This window comes from Condylura cristata, unplaced genomic scaffold, assembly GCF_000260355.1.
Source record: "Condylura cristata isolate star-nosed mole 26May11 unplaced genomic scaffold, ConCri1.0 scaffold00017, whole genome shotgun sequence".
NCBI lineage: Eukaryota > Metazoa > Chordata > Mammalia > Eulipotyphla > Talpidae > Condylura > Condylura cristata.
This window is the reverse complement of record NW_004567118.1, coordinates 28,388,216-28,415,970: the sequence shown is the minus strand read 5'-3', so window position 1 is coordinate 28,415,970 and position 27,755 is coordinate 28,388,216. Positions and strand designations below refer to the sequence as shown.

The window sequence follows — 27,755 nt, the reverse complement described above, 5'->3', positions numbered from 1 at the left end:
GGTTAGGCTTCATTTTGGAATGTCTTGTTTGAAGCCACTCTTCCCTGCATCCTGTGTTGTCTAGTACTTGGTTTTCTCCCTCCTTTTATAACTATCTCAGGAAGAGTGTGGGAGGTAGCTCTCCTGAGTTCTTGTATGAGCAAAAATCTCTCATTTCCTGAATTACTTGTTTCCTTTCAGTCCAGTAGGTTTTAGGATTTTTATATTTATGGTCCTGAGCTTCTCATTTGTCTGGTGTTCTTGATTGCCTGTACTTAATAATAGAAGGGTTGGTCAATGATTATTTTAGATAGCTGTTTGCAGAGGTATCTCCAGACCCCCAGTAGGTCACTCACTCCCTATTCTTTGATGTGGAGCCTGTGTTGGGTTTTATCAGTGACTGTGGATGTGGCCTGGCATGCATGAGATTGATAATTTTGTCTGGCTGAGAATGATAGATTTAATAATCCTGATTTAATACATGCTGGTGCTTTGTGAGGTAGAAATAAACCTCCCACAAGTTTTTTTGTTTATTTTGTTCCTAAAATAGGAGTATTTTTCCTTAAAAAAGGAAAGTACCTTGAAAGTAAAAGGGAAACAATAAAAGGAAGATTATTAAGTCGGTGTTCCTTAATTTACAGTGGTGCACAAGCCGGTACTCCTCTGCACTGAGCTCCCTCAAGGGAGGCCACTCTCCTAAGACTACCTGCCTGTAACCATGCAGGCCTCTCTCCCTGCAAACCTGTCCCTTTTGGGGCATCTCTTTCTGCCCACTTGTGTCTATGCAAGTGTCTTTTCTCTCCTGTCTCTTTCTAATAAATTTACTCTTTAAATAAAAATTTTTTTTTACAGTGGTACAAAGGGATTTCTGAGTAAGAAACAGGTCCTGAATGCAAGAAGCTACCTGGAGAGGCTTAACTTGTGATTTCCCTGCAAATTTTTTTTTGTTTAAGTAACAGCAGAACTTTGCTTCTTGTGTCCCTATTGAACTTTATGTATCAGAAACTGAGTCTTTAAGCTGCACATTTATATTGATGTTTCCCCTGTTCAAATGGCAAATGCATCAATACTCATGAATTTCTATAGGACTGACACTCAAATGTATTTAACAATTTGGGGGTCTGGTAATACCTCTGTACACAGCTACCTAAAATAATCGACTAACCCTTCTATTATTAAATACAGGCAACCAAGAACACCAAACAAGTGAGAAAACCCAGGACCATAAATACAAAAATCCTAAAACCTCCTAAACTGAAAGGAAACAAATAAGATCTTATGTAGAGCACTAATGGGACATAGTCACTATTCCCTTACCTCTAATTGCTTCTCTTACATCTCATAATTTTGTCTTTGCAGGTTGGTTAATAGGAAATACATCTCTCTCAAGGAACTTTTTTTTAAAAAGATTTATGTACTTATGCATACAGAACTGGGGTATAGGCCAGAGGTGCAGGAGTAGTGAGAGGGTTCACCAGAGGCAGAGAGAACAGAACAGGCAGATCAATGAAGTACACTGCTGAGGGGAGCGGTGGGCAGGTCAGGAGAGGTCTGCAGCGCCATGTAGGTCAGCTCCCTGGCTGGGAATTGAACTTGTTCTGCAATGGCTGCCGATTGCTTCATAGTGCTATGCTTTAACCCATTGTACCACCAGGGAGGGCCCTCAAGGAAACTTTTTAAAAGAGATTTATTTATGCATACAAGAGCTGGATTGTAGGTCAGAGATGTGAGGGAGAGGGTGGTAAGAGGGTTCACCAGAGATAGCAGGGAGCAGAACAGACAGATCCACTCATCACTGCTGAGGGGAGCAGTGGGGAGACAGGAGAGGTCTGTTGGGCCTTGTGGGCCATCTCCCTGGCTGGGGATCGAACTTGTGTTGCAGTGGGTGTAGCTAGCTTCCTAGTGCTGTGCCTTAATCCTTTGAGCCACCAGGGAGACCCCCTCCCTCAAGGAAATTTAGGTAATAATCCAGAGTTATTTGATACCATGGAGTGATACTTTAAAGTGATTTGGATATTAATTTGAAATACCAATACCTCTTCTAATGAGATGAACTTCCTTCTTATGCTTTACTACAAATTACAGTTGCAAATAACATTTTTCTTAGATTTTGGGGAAATTGAATAGTATTTGAGAACTTAGGTAGAGAGAGGGCTAGTATACAGTCAGTATACATACTTATAAAAAACACGTCATTCAGTCATCCAAAACCTCACTAGATGAAGAGGGGAAAAAAAAAAAAAGACTTTAAGAGATAAGCAGATTGCTTAACGAATTTAATGAAAGAATTGGAACCCTGTGGGGCTTTAATTTAATGTGCTGTCATGTATAAGGGTTTCTGCAGAACAAAATAATAGGGATAGTTAGACTAGAGGAGGGAGCATTTGGTGCACTCAATAATCAGTACTTAATGTCTGAAACATAATAGTTGTTCAGTAAATGTTTATAGGCATTAACATTGTGATCAAGGCGTTATGCTTAGTGCCTTGAAGTATGCTAAGAATGTTAAGGAGCCTTCTTTTTCAAAGAACTCTTAGGCTGACTGATAATTTAAGATAATTAGAAGATTGACTAATAGAGGTCAAAAGTAATAACAGATGATGTGGTCTGGGAAGACACTCAAAACAAAAAATTAGTAGGCCTCAAAGGAATTAAAATCATTGTATAAAGTTGTATTTTAATTTCAACTAGAAGTCACTCTTCTACCTTTTTGGTACCCTCCCTTCCTCCACCCTTGGATTTCTGTGTCTGTTCTTGTGTGTGACTTTGTTAAATCTTCACGAATGGATTGTGTTAGATGAACTCTTAAATACTATTTACCACTCTGAGATTTTTATTTTACTTTCAAAGCTGGCCTTGTTACCATTATCAACTAGGTTGAATCAGTTGTGGTTTGATTTTGTCAGTATTATTGAGTATTACTGTGCAGGCAGTGTGCTGGGGCAGAAAATAATACATAGTCTAATAGGGGACACAGAGGTGGTGGCAAATGCAATACTATATGATTAAGTTATATTCATTAAAATGTATGGGTTATGGAGGTAGCTAAGAGTAGGAGATTTTAGTGCTGTCTTGGGGGAAGGCAGGAAAGTCTTTCTGGAAAAGAAGACAGGTTTTAGAGTATAAATAGGAGTTTTCCAAAAGTATGCAAGGAAGGGAGAACCATTCTGGTAGAGGAAGCATTCAGCTCTGAAACAGAATGGTGTATTATACAATTTTGTTCAGTATTGCTGGAATATGAATTGGGAAGCTTTATATACCTCTTTGTATGCAGTAGGACTGAAAATATTCTAGACGTGAATCTAGAGAGAGCCTAGTGTCTTTGGTATTTCATCTGACCTGACATACAGTGGAAATTTTGAGGTAATCTAAACCATAGTTAATTAAGTAGGTATCCTTTTCTTTCCTTTCTGGGAAGAGAAGAACCAAGTTGAAAAAAAACATTGAAGTTGAGGGTTTATAGTGGATTTATGGAAGAGACTTTGGACTTGTAATGGGAAGTAATGGGAAGTTGTTTTTTTTTTAGAAATTTAATAAATTTCTAATGAATAAGTTATTCATTATTTATTAACTGTTATTTATTTTATAGAACATTATTGTTTATGTATTTCTAATAAATTATTGGGAAGGGTGATTCCTAATAGAACCACCTGACACAAAATGTTTGAAACAGGTGTTTTGAAGCAATTGTGTAACACAGAACGGCACGCAATAGCAGCAGCTTGACAATATGCTTGTTTCTGTCACCTTATTCCCAGAAGACTGATTAGCTATAAACCAGCTGCTGGAGCTGGGCATGCAGGATGATTCTCTGAGTGTTAATTTGTCCAGAATCTCATGCTGCAACCAAGCATTCTTAGTGGATTTACACTAAAGGGTATCTGTTTATTACCTCTAAAGCGTATCTGCTTGTTGATAACTTCTATTATCAAGACTACAGCCATAATGTTGGACCTTGAGATTGTGGCAGTAAAATGACTTATGTACCTATGATATAGTAGTTCACCACTCAGAGTTTTCCATGCTTAACTCATGGAGTTAACTTTCAAGTTCTGAACATACAGGGTTGTGCAGACTTTATGCTTTTACGTAGGGTCTGATATTCTCATTAATGAAGCTTAAATATTTCACAGGCTTTCTTGATCATGGATGGTGACGATATACCAGATTTTTCAAGTTTAAAGGAGGAAACTGCTTACTGGAAGGAACTTTCCTTGAAGTATAAACAAAGGTAATGTTGAAAAGCATCATAAAAATAGGGGAGAACATTTGGAGTACACCATTTGTGGTTCTCTCTCTTTTAGGATTTGGGTACTAGAAGTATTTTTAACATTGCTTATATTTAAATAGCATAAAAATGCCATATATCTTTCTTAAATTATTAAAATAAGAAAATTGAGTGTTATTTGCAGCTCCTTGTACAGTTTGTCTCCTTTCATATTTATTACTACACGTGGTCATCTTTAGCCTGTTGAGTGCATACTGATTCTGCCTCATTTTGGCCTTTTGATGATTCTGATAAACTGTTTAGGACTTCATATAGCAGACTTTATTAGTTCTTTTCAGGCAGCATTTTCAGTACTTCGAATCAGCAAACTTTGAGGGAGAAGAGCTCAGGAATATGGAGCATTTTGTAAGATTTCAATGATTTTAACTAGTAGGGAAACCTTTTAGCTAATAACCTTTTAAGTACCAAAAATTGTATCAAATTTTCATTTTAAAATGAACTATTTCTAAAGTATACACATTTTCCTACTTTGCTGAGCAGTATACTAAGCCTTATCAAACCTTTTATTGCTATTTCATTGTCATTACTAATGGCAGTTACTGTGCCGATTTATGTAGATGGTATATATCTATGGCAATGGTTCTTCATCTTTTTTTGCCATAAACACCTTAATAGGTCTGGGAAGCCTCTGGACTCCTTCCTAGCATAATGTTTTTAAATGCATAAAATTAAATATATTTGAGTTACAAAAGAAACTGGTTACATTGAAAAACATCTATATATTATGCTAACTTGTGGTTGGTATAGTAATATGTGCATCTTTATTAATACATTAAGAAATATCTAGGGGTGAGGATATAAAATGTGAGTTCTTTTAGGGGCTTTTAACTCATTTTCATTGAACTTTGAGTAACAGATGCAAAACATTTTTCTTTATGAGACTGTTAACTGTTTATACAAAAATGGTTGGATTGATAATCATCTTCAAGATGATCCTTATGATTCCTGCTATAACTTATCTTTCCCACTTTGTTTCTGAGTAGCTTCCAGGAAGCCCGGGATGAGCTAGTTGAATTCCAGGAAGGAAGCAGAGAATTAGAAGCAGAGTTGGAGGCCCAGTTAGTACAGGCTGAACAAAGAAACAGAGACTTGCAAGCTGATAACCAAAGACTGAAATATGAAGTGGAAGCATTAAAGGTAATTGGTGGAAGTAGTATTTAATGTGCTGGGTGTTACTAAAATGAGAAGTGTATTTTTTTTCCAAGTGAAGCTTAAAAGCAGCAGGCAACCAAAAAAAAAAAAGACATGGTGCGAGGGGGATTAAGACCCAGCACTATGAAGCTCTCTGCAGCCAGGGAGCTACCCACAGAGTGCAGCAAACTCTCCTGTCTTGCCCACTACTCCCTTCAGCAGTGTAGTTCAGTAGATCCACCTGTTCTGCTCCCCACTGTCTTCTGGTGAATCCTCTCCCACTTCCTACCTTTGGTCTGCACCACTGTTCTTATGTGCGTAAATCTTTAAAAATATATATTTATTCATGCACACAGAACTGGGGTACAGGCCAGAGGTGTGGGGGTGAGAAGATTCACCAGAGGCAGTGGGGAGCAAAACAGGCAGCTTGACTGAAACACACTGCTGAGGGGAGCAGTGGGCAAGACAGGGTAGGTCTGTTGAGCCATGTAGGTCACTTCCCTGGCTGGGGATGAAATATGTACTGAAGTGACTGCGACGAGCTTCATAGTGCTATGCTGTTAACTTGTTGTGTCACTAGGAGGGCCCCATACATAAATCTTAAAAAAAAACAAACTTGGGGCACTCCCTTGTGGTGCAGCGGGTTAAAGCACAGCACTAAGAAGCTTAAGCCACTTCCTCATGAGTCGATCCCCACTTGCCCTGGAGGAGATCTACAGGGCGAGGCAGACCTCTCCTGACCTGCCCGCTGCTCCCCTCAGCAGTGTACTTCGTCAGTCTGCCTGTTCTACTCCCCGCTCTGTCTCTGGTGAATCCTCTCACCCTCTGCATTTCTGGCCTGTACCCCAGTTCTATATGAATAAATAAATCTTTAAAAAAAAAACAAACTTGGTAAATTTTTGAAATAAACCTTTTCTTTCAGAGAACTAAGAGAAAGGTGACTTAAAGCTTAGTAATTCACATAGAAACTATTAACTAGTTTTCTAGCTATGTTTAGTTGTATGATTTTCAAAGGATGACATATTTGATATGGTCTCATTCTTTGTACTTTAAAATTTGTATGAAATATTAATTTATTTCATTACTATCCATAGTCCCTTTAGTTTTGGAGAATAGTTTGGGTTAAAAATTCCTGGGCCCTCCCTGGTGGCTCAGCAGGTTAAAGCACAGCACTAAGAAGGTAAAGCCCCTGGCCCTCCCTGGTGGCGCAGCTGGTTAAAGCACTGCACTAAGAAGCTTATGTCACTTCCACATGAGTTCAATCCCTGCCTGCCCCGGAGGTGACCACATGGAGTGGCAGACCTCTCCTGACCCGCCACTGTACTCAGCAGTGTACTTTGTCGATCTGCCTGTTCTGCTCCCCACTCTGTCTCTGGTGAATCCTCTCACCTTCCGCATCTCTGGCCTGTACCCCAGTTCTGTATGCACAAATAAATAAATCTTAAAAAAAAAAAAAAGAAGGTAAAGCCCCTTCAGCATGAGTTCGATTCCCGCCCAGAGGTGATCCTCATGGCATGGCAGACCTCTCCTGACCCTCCCGCTGCTCCCCTCAGCAGTGTACTTTGTCGATCTGCCTGTTCTGCTCCCTACTCTCTCTCTGGTGAATCCTCTCACCACCCCTGTACCTATGGCCTGTACCCCAGTTCTGTAAGCATAAATCTTAAAAAAAAAAAAAAAATCCCTCTTACGAAGGAATTTTCAGAAATAAAAGGATTAACCATTTTCCTGTTCTTTACCATCTGCCTTAGCCAAATGCTGGGGTGTTTCTTCTTTCTTTTTTTTTTTTTTTTTTTAAAGATTTTATTTATTATACAAGAACTGGGGTATAGGCCAGAGAAGCAGGGGATGAGAGGATTCACAAGAGACAGAGTGGAGAACAGAACAGACAGATCTACTGAAAGAACTGCTGAGAGGAGCAGTGGGCGGGTCAGGAGAGGTTTGCCACCCAATATGGGCCACCTCCCTGGGCTGGTATCTAACTTTCCCTGCAGGAGTCATTGGTAGCTTGATAGTGCTCACTTTAACCCATTTTGCCACCAAGGAGGGTCCTCGGGGTATTTCAATTACAGAGCACCACCCTGTTATCTTTCTATGCCTAGAAAATTGGTGGATTTGAGGGGTGGGGGTAGGCAAGTATGGGAAGGGGTATTTTGAGTCACAGTCTGCCTCATTTTTGAGTGGCACTGCTTACCTTGGCCTACAGTCAGCCTGAAAAAACAGAGGTTCCTCCACCAAGTTTGGTTTTTGAAGCAATAAGTTAACATTTGAGGCAACAGTTATTTCTTTTTGGAAAGTGTAGATTTCCTGAGATGAAAATGGTTTATTATAAATTTTATATGAATTGAGGTATTTGGAACAAATGTGTTATTGTTTACTAAGAAGGTACAATCATTTTAGACTGTGGGTGAATTCCTTGGTTCTGTCTCCTCCCTCCTCTAACTTGGGTTACATCCTTTATTAAAGAAAATCACATTTAATGACACATACTTTCCTATTTCTGCGCTTTCAGGAGAAACTAGAACATCAATATGCACAAAGCTACAAGCAGGTCTCTGTATTAGAAGATGATTTAAGTCAGACTCGGGCCATTAAGGAACAGCTGCATAAGTATGTCAGAGAGTTGGAGCAGGCCAATGATGACCTGGAGAGAGCAAAACGGTAAGTGGATGATGTTTATTTTTCTAGAATAACCAAAGTTGGCAGTCAGTGATTAAATTCTGTCTTTAGGCTCAGCTTATTACCTCAATCTTAGTTTCAGAACATTTTCCTTTTGGTTTTTCTTGTTACCTGTACCTTATCATGTTGAAACTTACCAAAAATCCTTACCTTCCCAGATAATGCTTTTGCAAACTTTTCTTTCCTTCTTTCATATGCTATTGATGGTCTTGGTTTTTCTTTAAAACATCTCATTCATTCTTCTATCTTTCCTTCTGTTACAGGGCAGGGTGAGGGATACACTGGGACCCCTAAACATTCCTGTGCTCTAAATAGGTTCTGCCATCTGCCACATCAAGAGAAAACATACTGTTAAGTTCATAAGACCTTCAATGGAAAATGACTTTAATGCAACTAGTGTGCTATAAAGAGAAGAGAAAGAATTTATAGTTAAAAAGTTTCCATTTAAACACCATAAATTACCTATCCTCTCTTGTTGACTCTTTGTGGCTTGGGCTGCAGCTTTGGAGTGTTTCGGGATGAGAGATGACTCAAAGTCCATGTGAAGTAATGTGAAGCCTAGAGGGATCACACCAAAAATAAGATGTGTAGCCCTCATCCAAAGGCTGTCTCATACTTAACTAGCATCAAATACAGAGGTGTGATAAGTGTGTACATGCAGCACTGCATGGGGAGGCAGTTATTGAGATGTAAACTAGGGTGGAGTAACCAGGGGCTGTTACCTGGGGGGGTTTCATTGTTCCTGCTGGTCAAAGCATATCACTTTTTTATTTTCTTAAAGATTTGATATATGCATACAAGAAACGGGATACAGGCCAGAGGTGCAGGGACATGGGGTTGTATGAGAGGAATCACCAGAGATAGAGTTGGAACTAGAACAGGCAGACTAACTGAAATACACAGCTGAAGGGAGCAGCAGGTGGGACAGGAGAGGTCTGCCACACATGAGGGCCACCTCCCCTGGCCTGAGTTCAGTTAGCTGAGGATAGCTTCATAGTGCTGTGCTTTAACCCACTGCTGCACTACTAGATGAGGGCCCTCGTCTTTATTCTAAAATCTCTGCTGTTTTCAGCAGATACTGGCTTCCCAATATGTTCCTTTTACCAGGACTTTTGCCCTTGCTGAGACACTTCCTGAATGATCTTACCTACCTGACAAGCAGAAACTCTGGGCACCAAGACGGTATCCCTGAGAACAAGGGGTATTGGAAGACCCCACTCCCTCATGGGTAAATGTCTAGTCAAACAAGGTTGGCCCAAAGCAGGACTGCTGTGACTCAAATGCTTTCCACAAGTCTTAGGCATCTTCTGGCCAGGATCTATAGGAAAAGGGCAGAAGGGGCCAGACAAACTTGGAAGGAAACAGCAAAATCAAAAGACAAGTCAAAATAAAGGGTGACATTGTAGTCTCCCCACCAATCTGTCAACATGTCTCTCTCTCAAGTGTCTCCTTCTCCCATAAATTCCAGGTTCAAATCCAAGACTGAGAAGCAAGTGCAGCTTCACATGTCTCTGTTCCATGTTCCTCCTCCAAGTCTTCCTTCTGATCACCTTCTTTCTTATATTTTTAATACTACCATACTTTGTAGGTCTAGTATCTGAACTGTGCAGTTATTTCCTAGTTAATTTTTAAAAAAAAAAATTTTACTCCTTTTCATTCTCTAATATTGGTAGATGAATATTCATGAAATACTGATTTCATTATGATTTTGAACAATACAATCTTAGTGGCTTGCTATTACTGTTGCAAACTTTCACACACATATACACACATACACCACTGTTTCTTAATACCTGTTCTGAACTTAATAGCTATACAATTTTGTCTGGTAATTTTCCTCACAACTTATATTGAGAAACTGAATGCCTGACTTGATGTTAGAGTTGAGTATACAAAGATAAACTGTCTTCTGCCTTTGGGTGTGACAGATGAGCATTCTGTATGATAAATACTCTAGTAAAAGGAGTGTACACATTGTTCCAAGACATAGAGAAGGAAGCAGCTAAACCATGGAACCAGAGAAACCTTTGTATGCTGAAGCTGAGTCTGCAAAGAAGACTAGAAGTAGGCTAGGTAAAAGAGAGGTACAGACACAGAGGCAGGAAAATGCATGAGGTTATAAGTACCCTGTGTTGATAAAAGTGTGTAGAGACCATGTGACTAAACATGAAGATGAGACAGGAAGGTGGTTGGGGCCATGTTGTGAAGAATCTTGTGTGCTATATATGAAATTAATTCTATAGACAATTGAGTGGTGTGGCTTTTTTTTTTTTTTTTTAAAGGAGTGGTACTAGGTTTTTAGGTGAGATGATAACACTAGGGGACTAGAAGAAGGAAAGACAAGATGTGAAAACTATTTAGGAGTATTCCAGGTAATAGATGAAGAAAGCCAGGGGAAGGTTGGTGGAGAGGAATGGAATTGAGAGACTTTTTATAGTTGACAGGACTTAGCATTTAAGACTTAATAATTTGAGGTTAGGGAAGTTTTATCTTATTAAGTAGCACATGGCAAGCAAGGGTGCTCCTGGTAGGGGTCTGTTAGTGTTTATTGAATAAATGAATAAGATATGGAATACAGGAAGAAGGAAAGAGGTAAATGAAATAGGAACTAGGACTTGTGTGTTTTAACAGTTCCTAATTCGTACTCTAAAATTATTGAAAAATTCTTTACCTAAAAAGTTGATTTGAATCATGTTTAAAATCTAATGAGCAAGTAGAAACTATATACTAAGTGGTCTTTCTTCAAGTAAAACTATGGGATTTAGGTGGTGGGGATTTAAGAAAAATAATATATTGAATGTTGCCAAATGGTAGTAGCAATATTAAATACCACTGGAGATCAGAATGGAGTGAGATCATTCCATTTCAAATAGGCCACGCTTTCTAGGTCAGGAAATGGAATGAGATAAAAGAACAGTTTCCTTTTGTATTAGCATTTGCATGTTATTTAATTCATGAACTTGAAAAAAATTTTTTTTTTCTTTTAGGGCAACAATAGTTTCCCTGGAAGACTTTGAACAAAGGCTAAATCAGGCCATTGAACGAAATGCATTTTTAGAAAGTGAACTTGATGAAAAGGAATCTTTGTTGGTTTCTGTACAGAGGTTAAAGGATGAAGCAAGAGGTAAAACTTAAAACTTATAGGGTATTTATTCACTAACATACTGTTCCTAAACTGAGTTCTAGGCTAGCTTCAAGATCAGCTTTTTAAAGCTACTTTTGTCGAACAGAGAAGCTCATTTAATAAGTGCTTTAGCCTATTAAACTTTAATACCTGCATCATAAATCTGGAGGGTATTACCCTCCTTTTTTTTTTTTTTTTTTTAAAGATTTATTTCTTTATGCACACAGAACCAGGGTACAGGCCAGAGGTGCAGGGGTGGTGAGAGGATTCACCATAGCCAGAGTGAGGAGCAGAACAGACAGATCGAGGAAGTACACTGCTGAGGGGAGCAGTGGGCAGGTCAGGAAAGGTCTGCTGTGCCATGTGGGTTACCTCCGGGGCTGGGATCGAACTCGCACTGAAGCAGCCATGGCCAGCTTTGCAGTGCTGCACTTTTACCCACTGTGCCACCAGGGAGGGCCTACCCTCCTTTTATATGGAGCACAAGAGTTACAGTTTTGTCCAAAGCCTTCTGTCAGTGGGGATTCAAATCCTGGTTTGTTTTCCAAAGATTAACTGCTGTGCATACACAACTTATTTTGTGTCTACCTAAATTTTGTGCTATGCATATAGCACAATAGTAATACCATATATGTACATATTCCTAATACACATCATGCATATAGTGAGTATGTCCATTCTTTAAAATTCCCCTTCCCTCACTCTTGCTGTTAATGTGTGGTAGAATACACAGCATTATAAAGAAGAAAACAAATCACTGCCAGCTCCTTTATCTTGAAATGATTCTGGTGTTTTCCTATGACTGCATAAACATACCTATATAAAATTTTTATATAGTTTGAGGCCATACTACAGTTGACCTTGAACAACATGGTGTATAAATCCAGTTCAAACCCATATTGTTCGAGTCAACTATAGATATATATATATGTATATGTGTGTGTGTATGTATATATATGTATGTTATATTTTTTCCTAACTTCGTTTTCCCTCCATGCCATAATTTAATGATATAATCCATGCTATTAAAATTTTTTTAAAATCAGATTTCAAAAAATGTTAGGTAATCTATTACGTAAGCTTTATGTGACAGGTTCTTTATTATTGGTGATTAATTTTTTGCTTTAAATAATGATGTCCTTGAATGTAACATTGAATATCTTTGATAATTTCCTTAGACTAAATCCTTAGAAGCAGCAAAAGATGTAATACTGAAAAAATAAAGATTTATTTATGCGTACAGAACTGGGGTACAGGCCATAGGTGCAGGGGTGGTGAGAGGATTCACTTGAATCAGAATGGGGAGCAGAACAGGCAGATCGATGAAGTGCACTGCTGAGGGGAGCAGCGGGCAAGACAGGAGAGGTCTGCTGTGCCCTGTGGGTCAACTCTGGGGCCAGGGATCAAGCTCACACTGAAGTGGCTACTGCTGCTAGCTTGCAGTGCTGTGTCCAAACCTGTTGCATCACTAGGGAGGACCCTGCTAAAGTATTTCTAAGGAAAATTGACATCACTACATACACTTAACAGTGATTGAGTGTCTCTCATACTGTTTACCAGCATTGTGGAGAAGAAAAATAGATAAGAACTTAAAAATTAATTTGAAAGTTGGAAATTGATGTCTCATTATTGAATTTGTGGTTCTTTGATTACTACTTGAAAAAATTTTTGAATAATGTTTATTGGTTTTTTAAAAATTGTTTTCTCATGCCTTTCCCTTTTTTTGGGAAAATTCTTTCATAATTTATATAATATGTAAAATACTAACCATATCCTATTTTGACCTTTTTTGCATCCTATTTGTTTGCAATTGTGATAAGTTGTGATAAGCATCTTGACCATTTTAAGTTTAGTACTGGTAACTATATTCACTTCACATTGTTGTGCAATAGATCTTTAGAACCTTTTCATCTTCCAGATTGAACAGGGCATGGAAGGAAAACAAACAAGAAAACCAAATTGAATCTTTATACCCAACAATAACTACTTTCCATTTCCTCTTTTTTCCTTTCCTTGGTGACCACAATTTTTCTCTCTGTTGGTATGAGTTTGACTGACTTATATTACTTAGTATAATGTCTGCATATTTTACTCATGTGGTAGCTTGTGACAGCATTTCCTTCTTTTTTAAAGACTGAATAATATGTCATTGTGTGTGTGTGTATGTGTATTTATATGTACATCTATGGATGTATATTTGTTTTCCCCTTTTGACTACTGTAAATAATAATATAGTGAACATGGGTGTGCAAAATCCCTCTTTGAGACCCTATTTTGAATTCCTTTGTGTATATACCAAGATGTGGGAGATTTTTGTATTCATTCTTATATAAGCAAATATTCTGTAGTTTAGTTGCATAATTGGAAAAGAAGACATTAATTTTAGGTTAAAAATTAAATAAGCTAAGAAAAATTTGAAACCATTTCAGCACTTCCTTTCTAAAAATATTTCATAGTAATAATAAAGAATAACAAACCATTAAAAATTACAAAAATGCAGTCACTTGATTTTGCAACAACCCCAAGACTATATCACTTCAAAATAAAAGCTAATGTGTTAATAAAAAATAGTTTACTCTCAGTTCTACTTTGACTCTGCTTTTTTACTTTTTGCATTACGGACATATATAACTATTCTCTTAGATTGTATTTATTTGCTGTAGCATTTTTGAATTTTACAAGATCTTTTAGAGAGTAAGGTTTATCTTTATTTCCTTGTAAATAAATAAAAAATGTTAAATAGGAAATTCACTTTTGAGAAATAGTAATTTAAAGAAGTATATTTTTAAAGTATTACAGATCTGATTTTGTTTGATGCATTTGCTTCCTCTAATGGATATTAATACCTTTCTAACATTTTACAGATTTAAGACAAGAACTAGCAGTTCGGGAAAGACAACAGGAAGTAACCAGAAAGTCGGCTCCCAGTTCTCCAACTTTAGACTGTGAAAAGATGGATTCTGCTGTCCAAGCATCACTTTCTTTGCCAGCTACTCCTGTTGGCAAGGGAACAGAAAACAGTTTTCCTTCGCCAAAAGGTTTGTAGTGTCTACTTTTTGAACCTATGGTATATTGTCAACTAAAAGAGACTTTATTGATGACATGAGTTAGTTAAGGTTCAAGCAGTAATTTAAACTTAAAAGTTGATTAGATGTAGCATTGTGTAAAATAAGTGATTTTTTAGGCTGCTTGTATGTAGAAAACAATGAAAACATTTAAGAGAAGAAGCAGCTTAATAGGGATTTTAAAGTTAAAGATTTTTAAGAAAACTATTTGATTATAGCAGTTAATATGTTTATATAGAAAAATTTAAAACAAAAATCTACAGTCATACTAAAAGATTGCTATTGTTAACATTTTGAATTTTATTTTGTGTGCTTATTTTGTAATCCAAGATATCACATGTATTGGGATCATATTTAAATAGTTTTATTTTGCTGCTTAACATATTTTGGGAGGCTAGAAGTCTTCATAATCAGATATTTATTGATTTATGCAAGATCTGCTTAAATAGATAATCCATCCTGTTATATGCTTCAGTAGCTGCCATTTTTAAAGATGATATTTAGAGTAACTAATGGGTAGTATATAGAGACTATTCCTTAGTCACTAGCCAATATGTTTTTAAGTCCAGGTAAGCAGAAAAACCATTTAGTAGCCACTAAAGAGAACCTTAGAATGGAACTCTGAACCTCTTAATTTAGTTTCACCCTCCCCAAATCTTTTTTTTTTTTAAGATTTATTTATTTATACATACAAGAACTGGGTGTAGGCCACAGGTGTGTAGGTAGGTGAGCTGCGTGGGGAGCAGAACAGGTAGATTTACTGAAATATACTGCTAAGGGGAACAGCGGGCAAAATAGGAATCAATGTGGGTCAGCTCCCTGGATGGGCATTGGACCAGGCTGGAGTGGCTGGTGATAGCTTGATAGCACTGACTGTAACTAGTGCACCACCAAGGAGGCCCTGCAAAGTTTTTTAGAGAACATTTTGACAGTAATGATTTAGGGGACACAAAGACTGTACCCTTTGATCCAGCAGTTCTATATTTGGGAATCTCTTCTCTGGATGATTTAAGGATATGTGTCCTTTTACTATTACTTACAGTGATGAAAAATTAGATATAATGTAAGTATCCATCATTTTGAAGAGTGGTTAAACATACTTATGGTTTCTCTTTATCCAATACTGTAGTGATTTTTTATTCAGTTTGTACTGCTTTGTAATAACATTAATTCCAAATATAAAGGGAATCCAGTGTAATCCCTTGTCTTTTACTTTCCTCTAGCTATACCAAATGGTTTTGGTACCAGTCCACTAACTCCTTCTGCTAGAATATCGGCACTAAACATTGTAGGAGATCTCTTACGGAAAGTAGGGGTAAGCATTCAATTATTTATCAATAGGTGTTACAGCTGCCAATATATCTAATTATTTCTTAACTTGAAGTGAGGGAAGAAATAAGGATGCCTTCCTCTGGTAAATGTTGTACTTAGGCGGAAAAACAAAAGCAAAAGTATCCAGTAAATAGCTGACACTGTCCCTATAAATATCTCCAGGGCTTTGAGTTGTGGGTTCTTCTGCAGAAGGCCCTGTGCTCTGTTTTTTTTTTTTTTAAAGATTTATTTGTGCATACAGAACTGGGTTACAGGACAGAGGCTCAGAGGTGGTGAGAGGCTTCACCAGAGACAGAGTGGGGAACAGAACAGGCAGATCGACAAAGTACACTGCTGAGGGGAGCAGTGGGCGGGTCAGGAGAGGTCTGCCACGCCATGTGGACTCCTCCGGGGCAGGCGGGAATCGAACTCATGCGGAAGCGGCTTTAGATTCTCAGTGCTGTGCTTTAACCCACTGTGCCACCAGGGAGGGCCGCTCTCAGCTTTTTAAAGTTCCCATGGGGTATTCTCTATGTTCCCCATGGCTGTTTCTACATCATGATTGCCTCATCTTTCTAAAATAGTTCCTTGAAGTTAGTCTTATACTACCTTCCAGTCTTGTTCGTGGCTGTCTGCCATCTTTCTGGTCATTCCTTTGAGTGTCTACATTTTAGGACACAAACATTGATTTGTGGTGTGACTTTCTGCTGTTAGTCATGCCATCTTACTTCCTTCCTCAACTGTTGTCTCTTTGACTCTAGCCTTGTATTTGAACAGTTTGAACCTTGTATTTGAGATAATTTGTTTTTCTGTTTATTCAGCTTTTTTACTCTATGCAATACCTACTCTTTGATCTTATTAAGAGTAGTGCTTTTTTTTTTTTCTTTTGCCATCTCTTGCTTTCACTTCTTCCTACATATCTGATCCTACAGGTGACTTGTTCTGTCACTGTTAACTCATGAACTCTTTGACCAACACAAAGGAGCCATGTAGCCTGGATCAGTTAGACAATTGGACTTCTCTTTCCTTATAGTCAGGTCACTGGAGACCATTATATAAAGCCATTAAAATGTTAGTATTTCTAGCATTAGTCACTTCCCTTTTCTTTGACCTCTTTTTACTTAGCATTTCAAATTATTTTTTCCCATGTGGAGAGAAGAAACATACACTTTGTGTACTATAAACTTCTGCTTTCCAGTTTCTTATCCCAGGTTTTTTTTTGAACAACTATGGTGTAGACTAGAGGTGCAGGAGGTTCACCAGAGACAGTGGAGAGCAGGACAGGTTTTACTGAAATAACATGGGGAGAAATAGGAGAGACAGGAAAGGTGTGTTAGCTTCCTGACTGGGGATCGAAATTAGGCCATAGCAGTGATAGTGCTGACACTTAAACCCCAGGTCACCAGGGAGGCCCTTATTCGCACTCTTCGGCTGAATGCTCTAACAAGCTTTTGGGGCTTGCTGCTGTGTACTCACCCTTCGTTTTCATTATTACATACTGCCTATTCTTGGACCCCATGTTGTCATCTTTTCTTTGTTCCTTGTTTTGCTTTATAACTTTAAGTAGTGTATTCAGAAAAGTTGAAAGTTGAACTTGGAGTCTTTGATTTTGTTTATACATTCAACTGAGTGTCTGAGAAAAACTTTCAGTTTGCTATTATCCACCAACCCCTTTATGCTTTCATAATTTATTTCATTTTCTATTTGTACTACTTTGTCCACTGATTTGAACTGGAAGCCTCATTCCCATCTTGCATCCTCTTTGACTTAGAAATCAAGGCTATAGAATTTAAGCTTGTTTTCTTTTTATTAGATTCTGTATCTCTGTAGGCATTCTTTTTTTACCTTAGTGGTAAAAGTCCCATATTCTTATGTTTCTGCTCATAACTGACTGTGTGCTTCTATGTTTTGGATCCTTTTCCTTCCAATCTTTTCATTTGTCTCATATATTTAGTCTTTTGTCATAGAGGCATTTACATGCAATATTTGTGTACTACATGCATTATCCATGTTATATTTACATATTATATATTACGCAAATTTTAATCTAAGAAAGCAGACATGAAAGCAGCTGTTCTTTTACTCTCTATTAGTCATCATGTTTCTTCCTTCCACAACTATACTTTTTAAAGTATAAGTATAAGTGTGTCACCACTTATTGTTAACATTCTGATTGCACATACAGGATGTCTCCCAACATCCTAGTCTAGGCTTCAGTTTGCTTATTCCACCAAAATTCCTCATTGCTAATTTCAGTGTTGTCCAATCCAGTGGGTGCTGTTCTGTCATAATTTTACTTGAAATATTGAACACCATTTTTTTTCTAATTATCTTTTTCCACCAAAATTCCTCATTGCTAATTTCAGTGCTGTCCAATCCAGTGGGTGCTGTTCTGTCATAATTTTACTTGAAATATTGAACACCATTTTTTTCTAATTATCTTTTTCCTCTACTTCTCTAACACTATCATGTCTATTTCCTGCCTTCTTGCCCATTTCTTTTTATTATCTTGTGTCTTCATTTGCCCCCCCTTTCAGTGTTGCTATTACTCAGAGCTCTGTTCTTGATTTTCTGATCTTATTATTCAAACCATGATTTTGTCTACTACCTGGCATGGATGTCTTCTAAATCCTAATTTCTGTACCACTCTGTGTATAAGACCCAGTACTTTTACTATGAAGTCTTACTAATATCTCAAATATAACTTATGCCTTTCAGATGGTACATGTACAACATAGATTTAAATGAGTATTTGGAATGTAGGAAATGAATAGTGCTCAATTTTTATTACATATACATATTGTTTACAAGTTGCTGAAAAGATGCTTATTCAGAGGATATTCTACGATATCATTACCTTTCTTTTTTTCTGTTTTACTATGTTATTGTACTTTTGTTCTAGGAAAGGAAAAGAGAAAGAGAAAGATGTTTCAGCCTATTTTTGTTGCTGTTTCTTAGCTAAGCTATTGAAATTATGGAGGGGGGAATCTCTGTTATTTGTTATATATTCCTAATTCTTTATTGTCATCGATAATAGGATTGGAGTGTCTTTTTGGCCGTGGTTTATATCCACCCCCCATTGTCTTTTTAATGTGGTTGAAATGTCTAGGAAAAAGGGGGTATTGGTGGTATTTGTGTGTGGTAGAAATAGGTGAGAAATTATTGTTCTTATGTCATTTGTTTATAGAACCTAGCACTGACCAGGGGTCAGAAGGGCAACCAGTTTTGAGGTAAATGCTTTAAAGGCTGGTGTCATTTTCTGGTCAGTTATTTAATTATGAGTAAAGGGTATCAGACATTTTTCATTGTACTCTAAGAGTAACTTTTAACTTCATGTGTAATGTTACAAATTCACTCATCTATTTGATGCAGTAGAAATAACTAAATTGAAGCCATAAAAGAATTCATTACGCTAAAAAAAATTCTCAGGTGATAGCTTTGCATTCTTTATAATGCTTACGTCTCATATATATACATATATAGGTATCCATCCATCCATCCAGCCATTTATATGTATACACGTGCACCCAAATAGCCAACTAACCAAACTGTTCACACTTCAGAAAGAAAGATGAAAGGCTCAAGAATCCTAGTGTCTGTTTCTATTTACATAAACCACTTTTTTCTTAGTTGTAAGGTGAGGAGTTGTAATAGGGTGAGGAGAATTCTGAGAGGAATCAAATATTCTGAGCTCATTAGATGGAGAGTCAAGTATAATTGCTCTCTTTTTTTTTTAAAGAAAAGTAATGATTATGGTTTAACTAGCCACCACTATTAAATTGAGAATAATTTTTGAATTTTGAAATAGAAATGTTTTGAAATGCATTTTTTATGTGTAGCTACTATTTTGATAACCAAATCATTCCTTCTTTTTGTAGGCTTTAGAATCCAAATTAGCAGCTTGCAGGAATTTTGCAAAGGACCAAGCATCTCGAAAATCATACATTTCAGGGAATGTTAACTGTGGGGTGATGAATAACAATGGCACAAAGTTCTCTCGATCAGGGCACACATCTTTCTTCGACAAAGGGTAAGTCTTGGAAATTTAAGATAATATTTTGAATAGTAAAGTTGCCCATTGTCAAGTGAGCTTATTAGAGCTTCAAAATGGTAAAAGTTTGATAAACTTGCCTGCATGCAGACTTTTATCACTCAACTCTTAGGAGACATGGACTCTGTTGTTTTTGCTTCCCCATGGAGTCTGTTGCCCTGGGAACCTTGACTCTGAAGCTTCTGTTCTCCGAAGCAGATTCTGAAGAGGCAGCAGTACTAGGATTAAAGAACTAAAGATGGTTATTTGGTTCTTGATCTCAAGGGGCTTATAGGCTGGTAGACTTTCTCAGCAATTATTTTTTAAGGGTAGAAATAGAACACCATTATTTTGTATATGTAATCTCTGCAAAATGCTTTCTGTCTGAAGATTAAAAAAAAAAGAGATCATGGGACCAAGTATAGTTCAGGAGACTTGAAGAGGTTTGGGAATTAAGAATTTAAGAAATATTGATAAGATTGATGCAGTGGTACATCCAAAATTACAGTTGGTAATAAGAATACAAAATGGAAAATAAATGTTTTCTGTTTTCACATCCTTATAGCACTTGTAGGAATGTAAAATCATGTATTTATGTATCTGTTGTTAATTTTAAAAATTTACGGTATTTTAAATATTGCTCTGTAGTATGCCTCTTGTGTCTTAAATAATTATCAGTATCTTTCTATGTGAGGCAAACATTATTCTACTTCAGTTATAATAAAGAGCAAAACACTGGTTTTACTTTTGTATGGGTGTGCCTTAAATTTAGAGCAACCAGTTAGGACCTGTGGTTTGATAATGCTGACCAGGCTGCTTAAGGTCGCTCTTACTGGAATAGCAACTGAGGCACCACAATCCTTTCCATGGTCTCTACTGTGAGTTGTTAAGGCTGTTCTTGTTTTGTGAAAACAACATAGATACAGCTCCTGAAATTTTCAGTTTTTTAAAGAAGCTCACGTTTTCTGTTTTCTTTACATAACTATGGCACGTTTCTGGAGGATCTGATTTGGTATACAGTCCACTCTAAAAAACCTCTTAATGTCCCTCTTTGTGTAGTGGAGTAATGGGGTGTTTCTCTCCCTTAAGAGAATTCTGCCTCGAAGTACACATATATCATTGAGAAGCTAATACTAAACAGTATATAAATCAGAACTTTATATACATTCATTAAAAGAATGTTTTCCAAAGTATATGTAGATCAGAACTTTATCCTAACCATTGGAATGCCTCAGGTGATTAGTTAATTTTCCCTAGATAACTGTAAGGAGCATCTGTTTTTAATACTATAATGGTAAATAGAATCGATTTATATTAGAATTGACATTTTCCCAAAACAGTGTAGGAAAAGTGTAGGGCTAGTCTTGATGAATGTTGAAATAGTGCCTAGCTATTTTTTCCTGCGACTTGTAGTTACCTCTAATAGGGTAGTTATTAGTCACTATCTTGAATCATGTCTTGGTGTGGGTCATGGGCAACTTATGCTGTGAGAACAAGGCATGAACCATAAATGAATAGGGTGTGTTGTTAACTGTAGGGTCAGCATTCGCCGTTGGAGGTAAAAGTCCTTAGGACAATTGTGATGAATGAGAGAGAACTGTATCAATTCAGACTCTGCACCTCTCTTCCAGAGGGACTCACTTCTGCTTTACCCCTGGTACAGAGCACCAGGACAGGGAATGCCCAGAGATGAACTCAATCTTAGGTGGATGTAGAGGATTCAGTGTAATGGGAGTCAGGGAGTGGGCTTCCAGCATGGTGACAGAGCCTCTGTCCCCTAGAAGCCCTCTGCCAGATACAGACTTTATTTCCTGAACTGAACCTAGAAATGGACTTCCTGATACTGAAAGTGACAGATGAGATTTAGTTTTGGTTTAATAGGCTCACATTTTAAATTGTACTGTTTCTGTTAAGAATTAAATGTGCTTTTGGACTGATCTTTTCTCTAGTATTTATATGCTAAATAGACTATATAGTCTATTTATGTATACACATACATTTAATTATTAACCCATTGCTTGAGCTACGTTACCATATTCCCGAGGATAATTCTTTTGTGGGTTTTGCTGTGTCTTCCTTGCTGCTTTGCTTTGGTTCTGGCTTCCTTCTGGCCTGCCTGGCTTTTTCCTTTGGCTTCCCTTCCTGCTGACCTATTGATGAGATAAAATCCATAATGGTATGTACCAGCTGCAAAAGAAAGAGGAATATATCCCAACTGTCAGCTCTATTGTTCAGTTTGGCAGAGCATAAACAAAAATGCCAGTTATTATAGAACTACTTGTAGAAACTACTAGTTTGTAGTATCACTATGAGAAAAAGCTCACCACTTAAAAAGCTTGGATCCTGGAACTTGTCTGTTCTCCTTTTCTCCTCTCCTACGGAGCGTCTGTCTTACTGCCACTATAGAGACCTAGAGGAGCATATTTTAGGGAAAGAGTCAGAGTTGGGGTGTGTGTGTGCACATGCACATGTACACATGCATGCATGTGAATATATATCCAGTTTCCTGCCCCCTCAAAATCTTCAGATCCAGTGAGGCCTTTCCACATAAAACAGTATACCTTATTTTAATGTATTGCTTTATGGGATTTGAAAACATTTTGTAAGTTCTGGTTATTTGAGGACTTCTTAGAATCTTACCTAGTTTGTGATCACTTCTGCCAATTTATAACTTGCTGAGCTTACTTCCTAGGTGCTGCTCTGTCTCCTCCAGCCACTTATAGCTCTTCATGTCATTCTTCTAAGAGGACACAAATTCACATGTAGTGCATCACTTGAACTGTCTCAGAGCATTTTTTTTCTTTGTAGTTTTTATTTAGTTTCCTGTTAATTACTTACTGTAATTTTATAAGTCAGTCTGATTTCTTTTTGTGTCTAGGTGGGCATGGACTAATTTTAGGGCTCGGTATAAAAATAGTATTTGCATTGCTGTTTAATGGTTTTTCCTTTTTTTTTATTAGGCAAGAAAAAGTCATATTTCCCACATTGTTCATGGGTAACTGAATTTGTTTGCTGTGCTCTTTTTCATTCTTTCTTAATTGTGGTGTGGTGGAAGATATTAACAAACTGGTTTTACTAACTGCATGGGGCTGATTCTGCTTTAACCATCTTACAGCCCATGAGTGAGTTTTCTAGTTCCTTTTTGACTTGACTATATACCATTATTATTGGTTCAGCCGTGCAAAAACAGAAACAAATTAGTTGTAGGATTCTGGGATGGTTGTGAATAGCATGCCTGGTGGCACTCCTGATATTTCATAGAGTGCTATAGTGATGACACCAGGAATCTGTGGTAGCAGGTAAGAGTCTCTCACAGGCCCTGGATTCCATTTGACTATCTTCATGGGACTGGGGTTCTCCCTATTATCCAGTGTCTTCTATTTTCTCAAAGTGGACATTAGTGCTAATGAAGGGGCTCCCCTCCCTCTGTAGTGACTCCTGTAGTCCTAATGTACATCAGAACGGTAGATTTTGATGTGTTTGTAAGATCTTCCTTAGGTTTCAGGAATGTACATTGCAGTTGGCAGAGCCTGGGCTGAGGACTGTAGCTGGCTGGAGCTGTGCTGAGCTTCTACTCACTCATCCTTCTGGGGAGACTTGGGTTTGGAGTGTATCTGTCTGCTCTCCTGAATTAGCCGATTCTCATCCTTTTCTCTACTGCCTTCTTAGGTGTATCTGCCTTGCTGCTTTGAAAGTTTTTAGTGTCTCTGTTGCATTAGAGTTATTGTCCTGTCTAGCTTTTAAACATGTGTTGGTTTTTCCTCCTTTTTATTGTGTTGCCATTTTACAATTGATCTTAGCTCCATTTCTTCTAGTTGGATTATGTTTTTTTTTTTAGACATTTTAACTAGATTTTGGTGATATGATGGTGACATTTCATAGCTTCTGGAATCTTTTTTACATAGATGATTCCCAGATCAGTATCTCCATTCCTGCCCATTCTCTCTCCATTCAGTCCTGTGTTGTCCACTGGGACATTTTCCTTCGACTCTTTTGCAGTCCCCTGAAATGTGGTGAGTATGGAGGGATTTCTTCTGGAACCCTTTTCTCATTACACAGCTTTACTGTTTCCTAAAGGGACCTTACATGTAGGGTCAGCTTTCTACTCACTTTGGTCTTTTACTTCCCAATTCTTGACTCAGAAGAGTGGACGGTGGACTCTGGCACATTGTTAATCCCTCTCTACCTCAACTAGCCTTCATGGGAATCTAGAATTCCCATTTCCATCCACTCAGAGCAATTACTTAGCTAGGTTCTAGTTCCCTTTTATATTCTGCATTGCACTGTTTTCCTCATTAAAGTTGACTTGCACTGGGCTCATTGTAATGGTTGCTTGCCTCAGGGCTGTTGAGTATTCTCTTGCCAGGAGGATACTGGGAGAGGATGGACACCTAGTAGTATTGGATGGACTCAGCTCTCCACTAATGGGCTTATGGGTTGAGCAGGTGAATGGACCTTCTCTTGCTTCTCTTGAATTTGATGTTTTATAAGGGTCCTTCTAGCTTGAAAATGCTGGGATCTCACCCTAAAACTGCATGTGGAACCATCTTCTATAGCTGTATTTGCAGTTCTGTGGAACAGGGGCCAGAAGTTGTTCTTGGTACCCAGCAATGCTCTCTGTTTTGCTGAAGTTTTGTGATTGACTGTAGCACATATTGCCATGCCTGCTGCTGCTCAGTTTGATGCTGGGAAACTGAAATTCATATCTTTAAAATTCAGGCTGTTTGCGAGGTTGGTGCAATTCTTCCTGAAGTGGTAGGAGAAGCAGGCTTTGGGGCTCTGGGTTTAATCAGACAAATGCCAGACGGGGCTTATAATGTGACAGCCAACATGGCATATAGGATGTGGCCCTCCCTGCAAAAGAGCACAGTAGTAATGTATAGCTGTGGGAGACTGTGGGAGCTGTGGAGACAGGTGATTTGGTGATTTCAAGTATAAGGAAACTCAAATATTAGACCTTCTTGTAGTCCAAAAAAGAAAAGGGAGATTTTTGGATATGTCATTGAAGTAGGGAAGGGTGCAATGGGGAAAAATTTGTTAGAACTCCTCCTGTTGCTCTTGGCTTGTGTGTGAGTAACTTGATTTCAAACTTGGAATTAATAATCTGAGGTTAGTTTCTTTAGAGATTTTTTTTTTTCTAAATAAGAGTCATTTGTCAAATTTCTTTCATGCTTGTTTCCACATGAGATTATACTCTCTCTAACTGTATGAAACCATTATCTTTGCTGGGGAATGTGTGCCTTTTTTTTTTTTTTTTTAAGAGAACCTCTCTCCATGAAACTTTAAACCCTGTGGACCCATCAGATGAGAAGGTTGGGGTGGGAAGGAAGACAGTGGCAAGCAAGTTGTGGTACAGAGTAGCTTCTTGGACCTGGCCTCATTTTCCAAATTATTAGTGGGACAAATATTCCTTGAGGTTTTTTCAATATGGAAAGGCTGAAGTGGCTTCCTGAGAGAGGTTCTGGGCTTTGCACTCCTTCCCTCACTGCTTCTCATGGTTGTGCTGCTGGGCAGGGAGGGTTGGGGTGGGGCAAGCTGCATCACTGCACCCTGGGTGCTGGGTCCTAGCTGCAGGCTCTTGTGCTGACCTGGTTTGGTGGCTCACGAGTCTGCAGAGAAGCCTACCCATCTGGCTTTGCTTGCTAAATAATTTTGTTATTTTTATCCTCTTAATTAAGAGATTTATATATACATATATACATATATATGTATTCACATACATACATACATAAGTGCATACCCATATATATACACCTAATATATGAATCTGGAGAACAATTTAAAAAGTATAAAGTAATAACTAATCTTCCCACAAGCCCGAGGGAAGAAAAGTAGCTACTGCTAAATTTTCCTCTTATATAAATACGATTTTATGTACGTGTGTAGCCTCACACATTAGATTTTACTGCATAGGTGATAATGGCTCTAGAAGGTGCTATAGTCCAGATTCTTAAGTATTTGCTAGTTTTTAATTCACATCATTGAACATGTACAGTTTTTGGTAACTTGTTTCTTTTTCCACTTAAAAGTAATTACATTCTGAATTTTCCCCATACTTTTAAAACACTGTAGATTATGTTGTTAATAATCACGTAATACTTGATCATTTAGTTGTATCATCATTTTACTAATTCTCTATTGGCAGGTGCTTTGACCTGGTCTACGGGGAAAAAAAATGAGGGCAGTGGTCAGTGCGATGGCATTGCTGAGAGGGGAGCATAGTCTCATTATGCTAGGGCCTGAGCCTCGAGTCTCTAATCAACTGATGCTTTCCAGGGCTGCTCTTCCTTGGGCTGCCAGTAATCTACTGTGGGACAGGAAGAGGAATAGTTTTAGAGAGCAAGTTAATTTCTTGTTGTGTGTCCAGTGATTTTAAATGACAGTCTTTCTCTCTCTTCCCTCTCCCTTCCCTTCTCTGCTCTGGTCATCCCCACAGGGCAGTAAACGGCTTTGACCCAGCTCCTCCTCCTCCTGGTCTGGGCTCCTCACGCCCATCGTCGGCCCCGGGTATGCTGCCTCTCAGTGTGTGAGTGCTCGACCTCCAGTTGGGGGCTCCTGCCCTCCTCCAGCAACCCAGGACACCCACGCCTCACGCCTCGGTGCCTGGGCCCAGCCTGTGCCTCTCCGCCTGCCTCCCCATGGCTGGCAGAGGGCAGGCTGCATGCAGTGGCGGCTGCTGGGCCCTGCCCAGCCCCAGGACTCTGCGCGATATCAATACTGGCTATTTTCTCTTCTCGCCGTAGTGCCGTTGGTTTCACATGATTGCACTTTTGTGGGTCACAAGGTGATACTTATGTGTATTACTTGGTCACTGGATGCAGAAGTACTCACTCATCATACCTGCCTCTTAGCCTCCAACCTGCTGTACTGATAGGATTTAGTTGTGTTTAGGACACTGCAGATCTTCTAGAACTTCTTCCCCAATCAGGTTGACATACTCCCTCCTCCTGAGCTCTCCCACCCAAACATCTTCAGTGCTGATGATCATGTTACTCCCAATTCTACCCCTTCACCCCTCACAGTTTGGACCTGTTGCTGGCAGAGTCAGGAAAGTCATTGAATTATATAACATTTTCTGCACCTTTGATTTTACTTTAGTGCAGTTACCATTCCGTAGGCTTGTCTCCCAGAGCGCTGAAGCACCTGAGTTTCCGACGGCAGGAGTCTCTGTGGCCTGGGTGCAAACAGGTCTGTGCCGCTCTGTGCAGTCTCCGTCCTCCATGTGCCTCGGACTCGGGGTGTGGCAACTTCCTTGTCAGCTTTCTGGTCCTTCAATTAAATGACATCTTCAGACCATTTTTGTTTTGTCTCAGGAGGGCCTGACTAGTGTGTTAGGAAGGGCCGAGTGGCATGGGGCTGGCCAGCTGGCCGCAGGGGGGCAGACTGACCGCAGTGGTTGTCCTGTGCATCCTTTGGTCCTTTGATTATGCTCATGCTGCATTTACTGTTTACATTTGTTTTATTGTACATAGGTTTGTAAACATTATTGCCTAAGGTATTTGTATATAACTTGGGCTTTGTAGCTTTTATTTATTCAGAACTCATATGGCATGTTAATGACTTATGATGGTGTCCTACTCTGGACAGTGGTATAGGATCATCATGTGGTTAAAAAAAAAAGAAAAAAGAAAATACTTTCCCTCTCCCCAAATCTTTTAATGTGGAAACAATAAATTTCACAGAAAAAAAATTTGAGGTTGCTTTATTGGGTTTCTGCCATCCCTTGAGCAAAAGCTGGAGATAGAAGGCCAGGCTGAGTGTCGCTTATGCAGGTGGCAAACATGAAACAAAATTCAGGCAGTTTTAGAAGATGTTTAAAGCACTGAGCAGATATTCTCGTGCTGATTCTTGGTGTGTGTTTCTAGTCTTAGTTGTGATTTTCTGGCACGTGTTAGTGTCTTGGGACTAGAGGTGACTTGTCTCTAGGTTTCATTCTCCACCTACTCCTGTGGGTTGACAGAAGTTCTCAAAGGTTGGGTGGCAAGATACAGGGTGATGACTTGAAAATATAAACTGGAGGTCTCTGTGAATGGGTCAGATACTCTTAACATACTTTTCTTCAATCAAGGAGCACAAATAATTTATAGTTTTAAATTAAGTAAATTAAAATTAAGTGAGCCAAATTGTTGAGATAAATTAAGTAGGACACAT

At 38.5% G+C, this 27,755-nt stretch overlaps 1 protein-coding gene across 1 annotated transcript in view; it reads left to right on the top strand.

The window, feature by feature from the left end:
- Nucleotides 1-27,294, top strand: part of NDEL1 (nudE neurodevelopment protein 1-like 1) — a 32,057-nt gene extending 4,763 nt beyond the window's left edge. The window contains exons 2-9 of the mRNA XM_004684606.2: nt 4,113-4,210; nt 5,251-5,404; nt 7,908-8,056; nt 11,062-11,198; nt 14,063-14,236; nt 15,487-15,578; nt 19,453-19,604; nt 26,041-27,294. Coding sequence (XP_004684663.1) covers nt 4,125-4,210; nt 5,251-5,404; nt 7,908-8,056; nt 11,062-11,198; nt 14,063-14,236; nt 15,487-15,578; nt 19,453-19,604; nt 26,041-26,134 — 1,038 coding nt within the window. The 5' untranslated portion in view covers nt 4,113-4,124 and the 3' untranslated portion in view covers nt 26,135-27,294. The remainder of the gene's footprint in view (nt 1-4,112; nt 4,211-5,250; nt 5,405-7,907; nt 8,057-11,061; nt 11,199-14,062; nt 14,237-15,486; nt 15,579-19,452; nt 19,605-26,040) is intronic.
- The last annotated feature ends 461 nt before the right edge of the window (nt 27,295-27,755 follow it).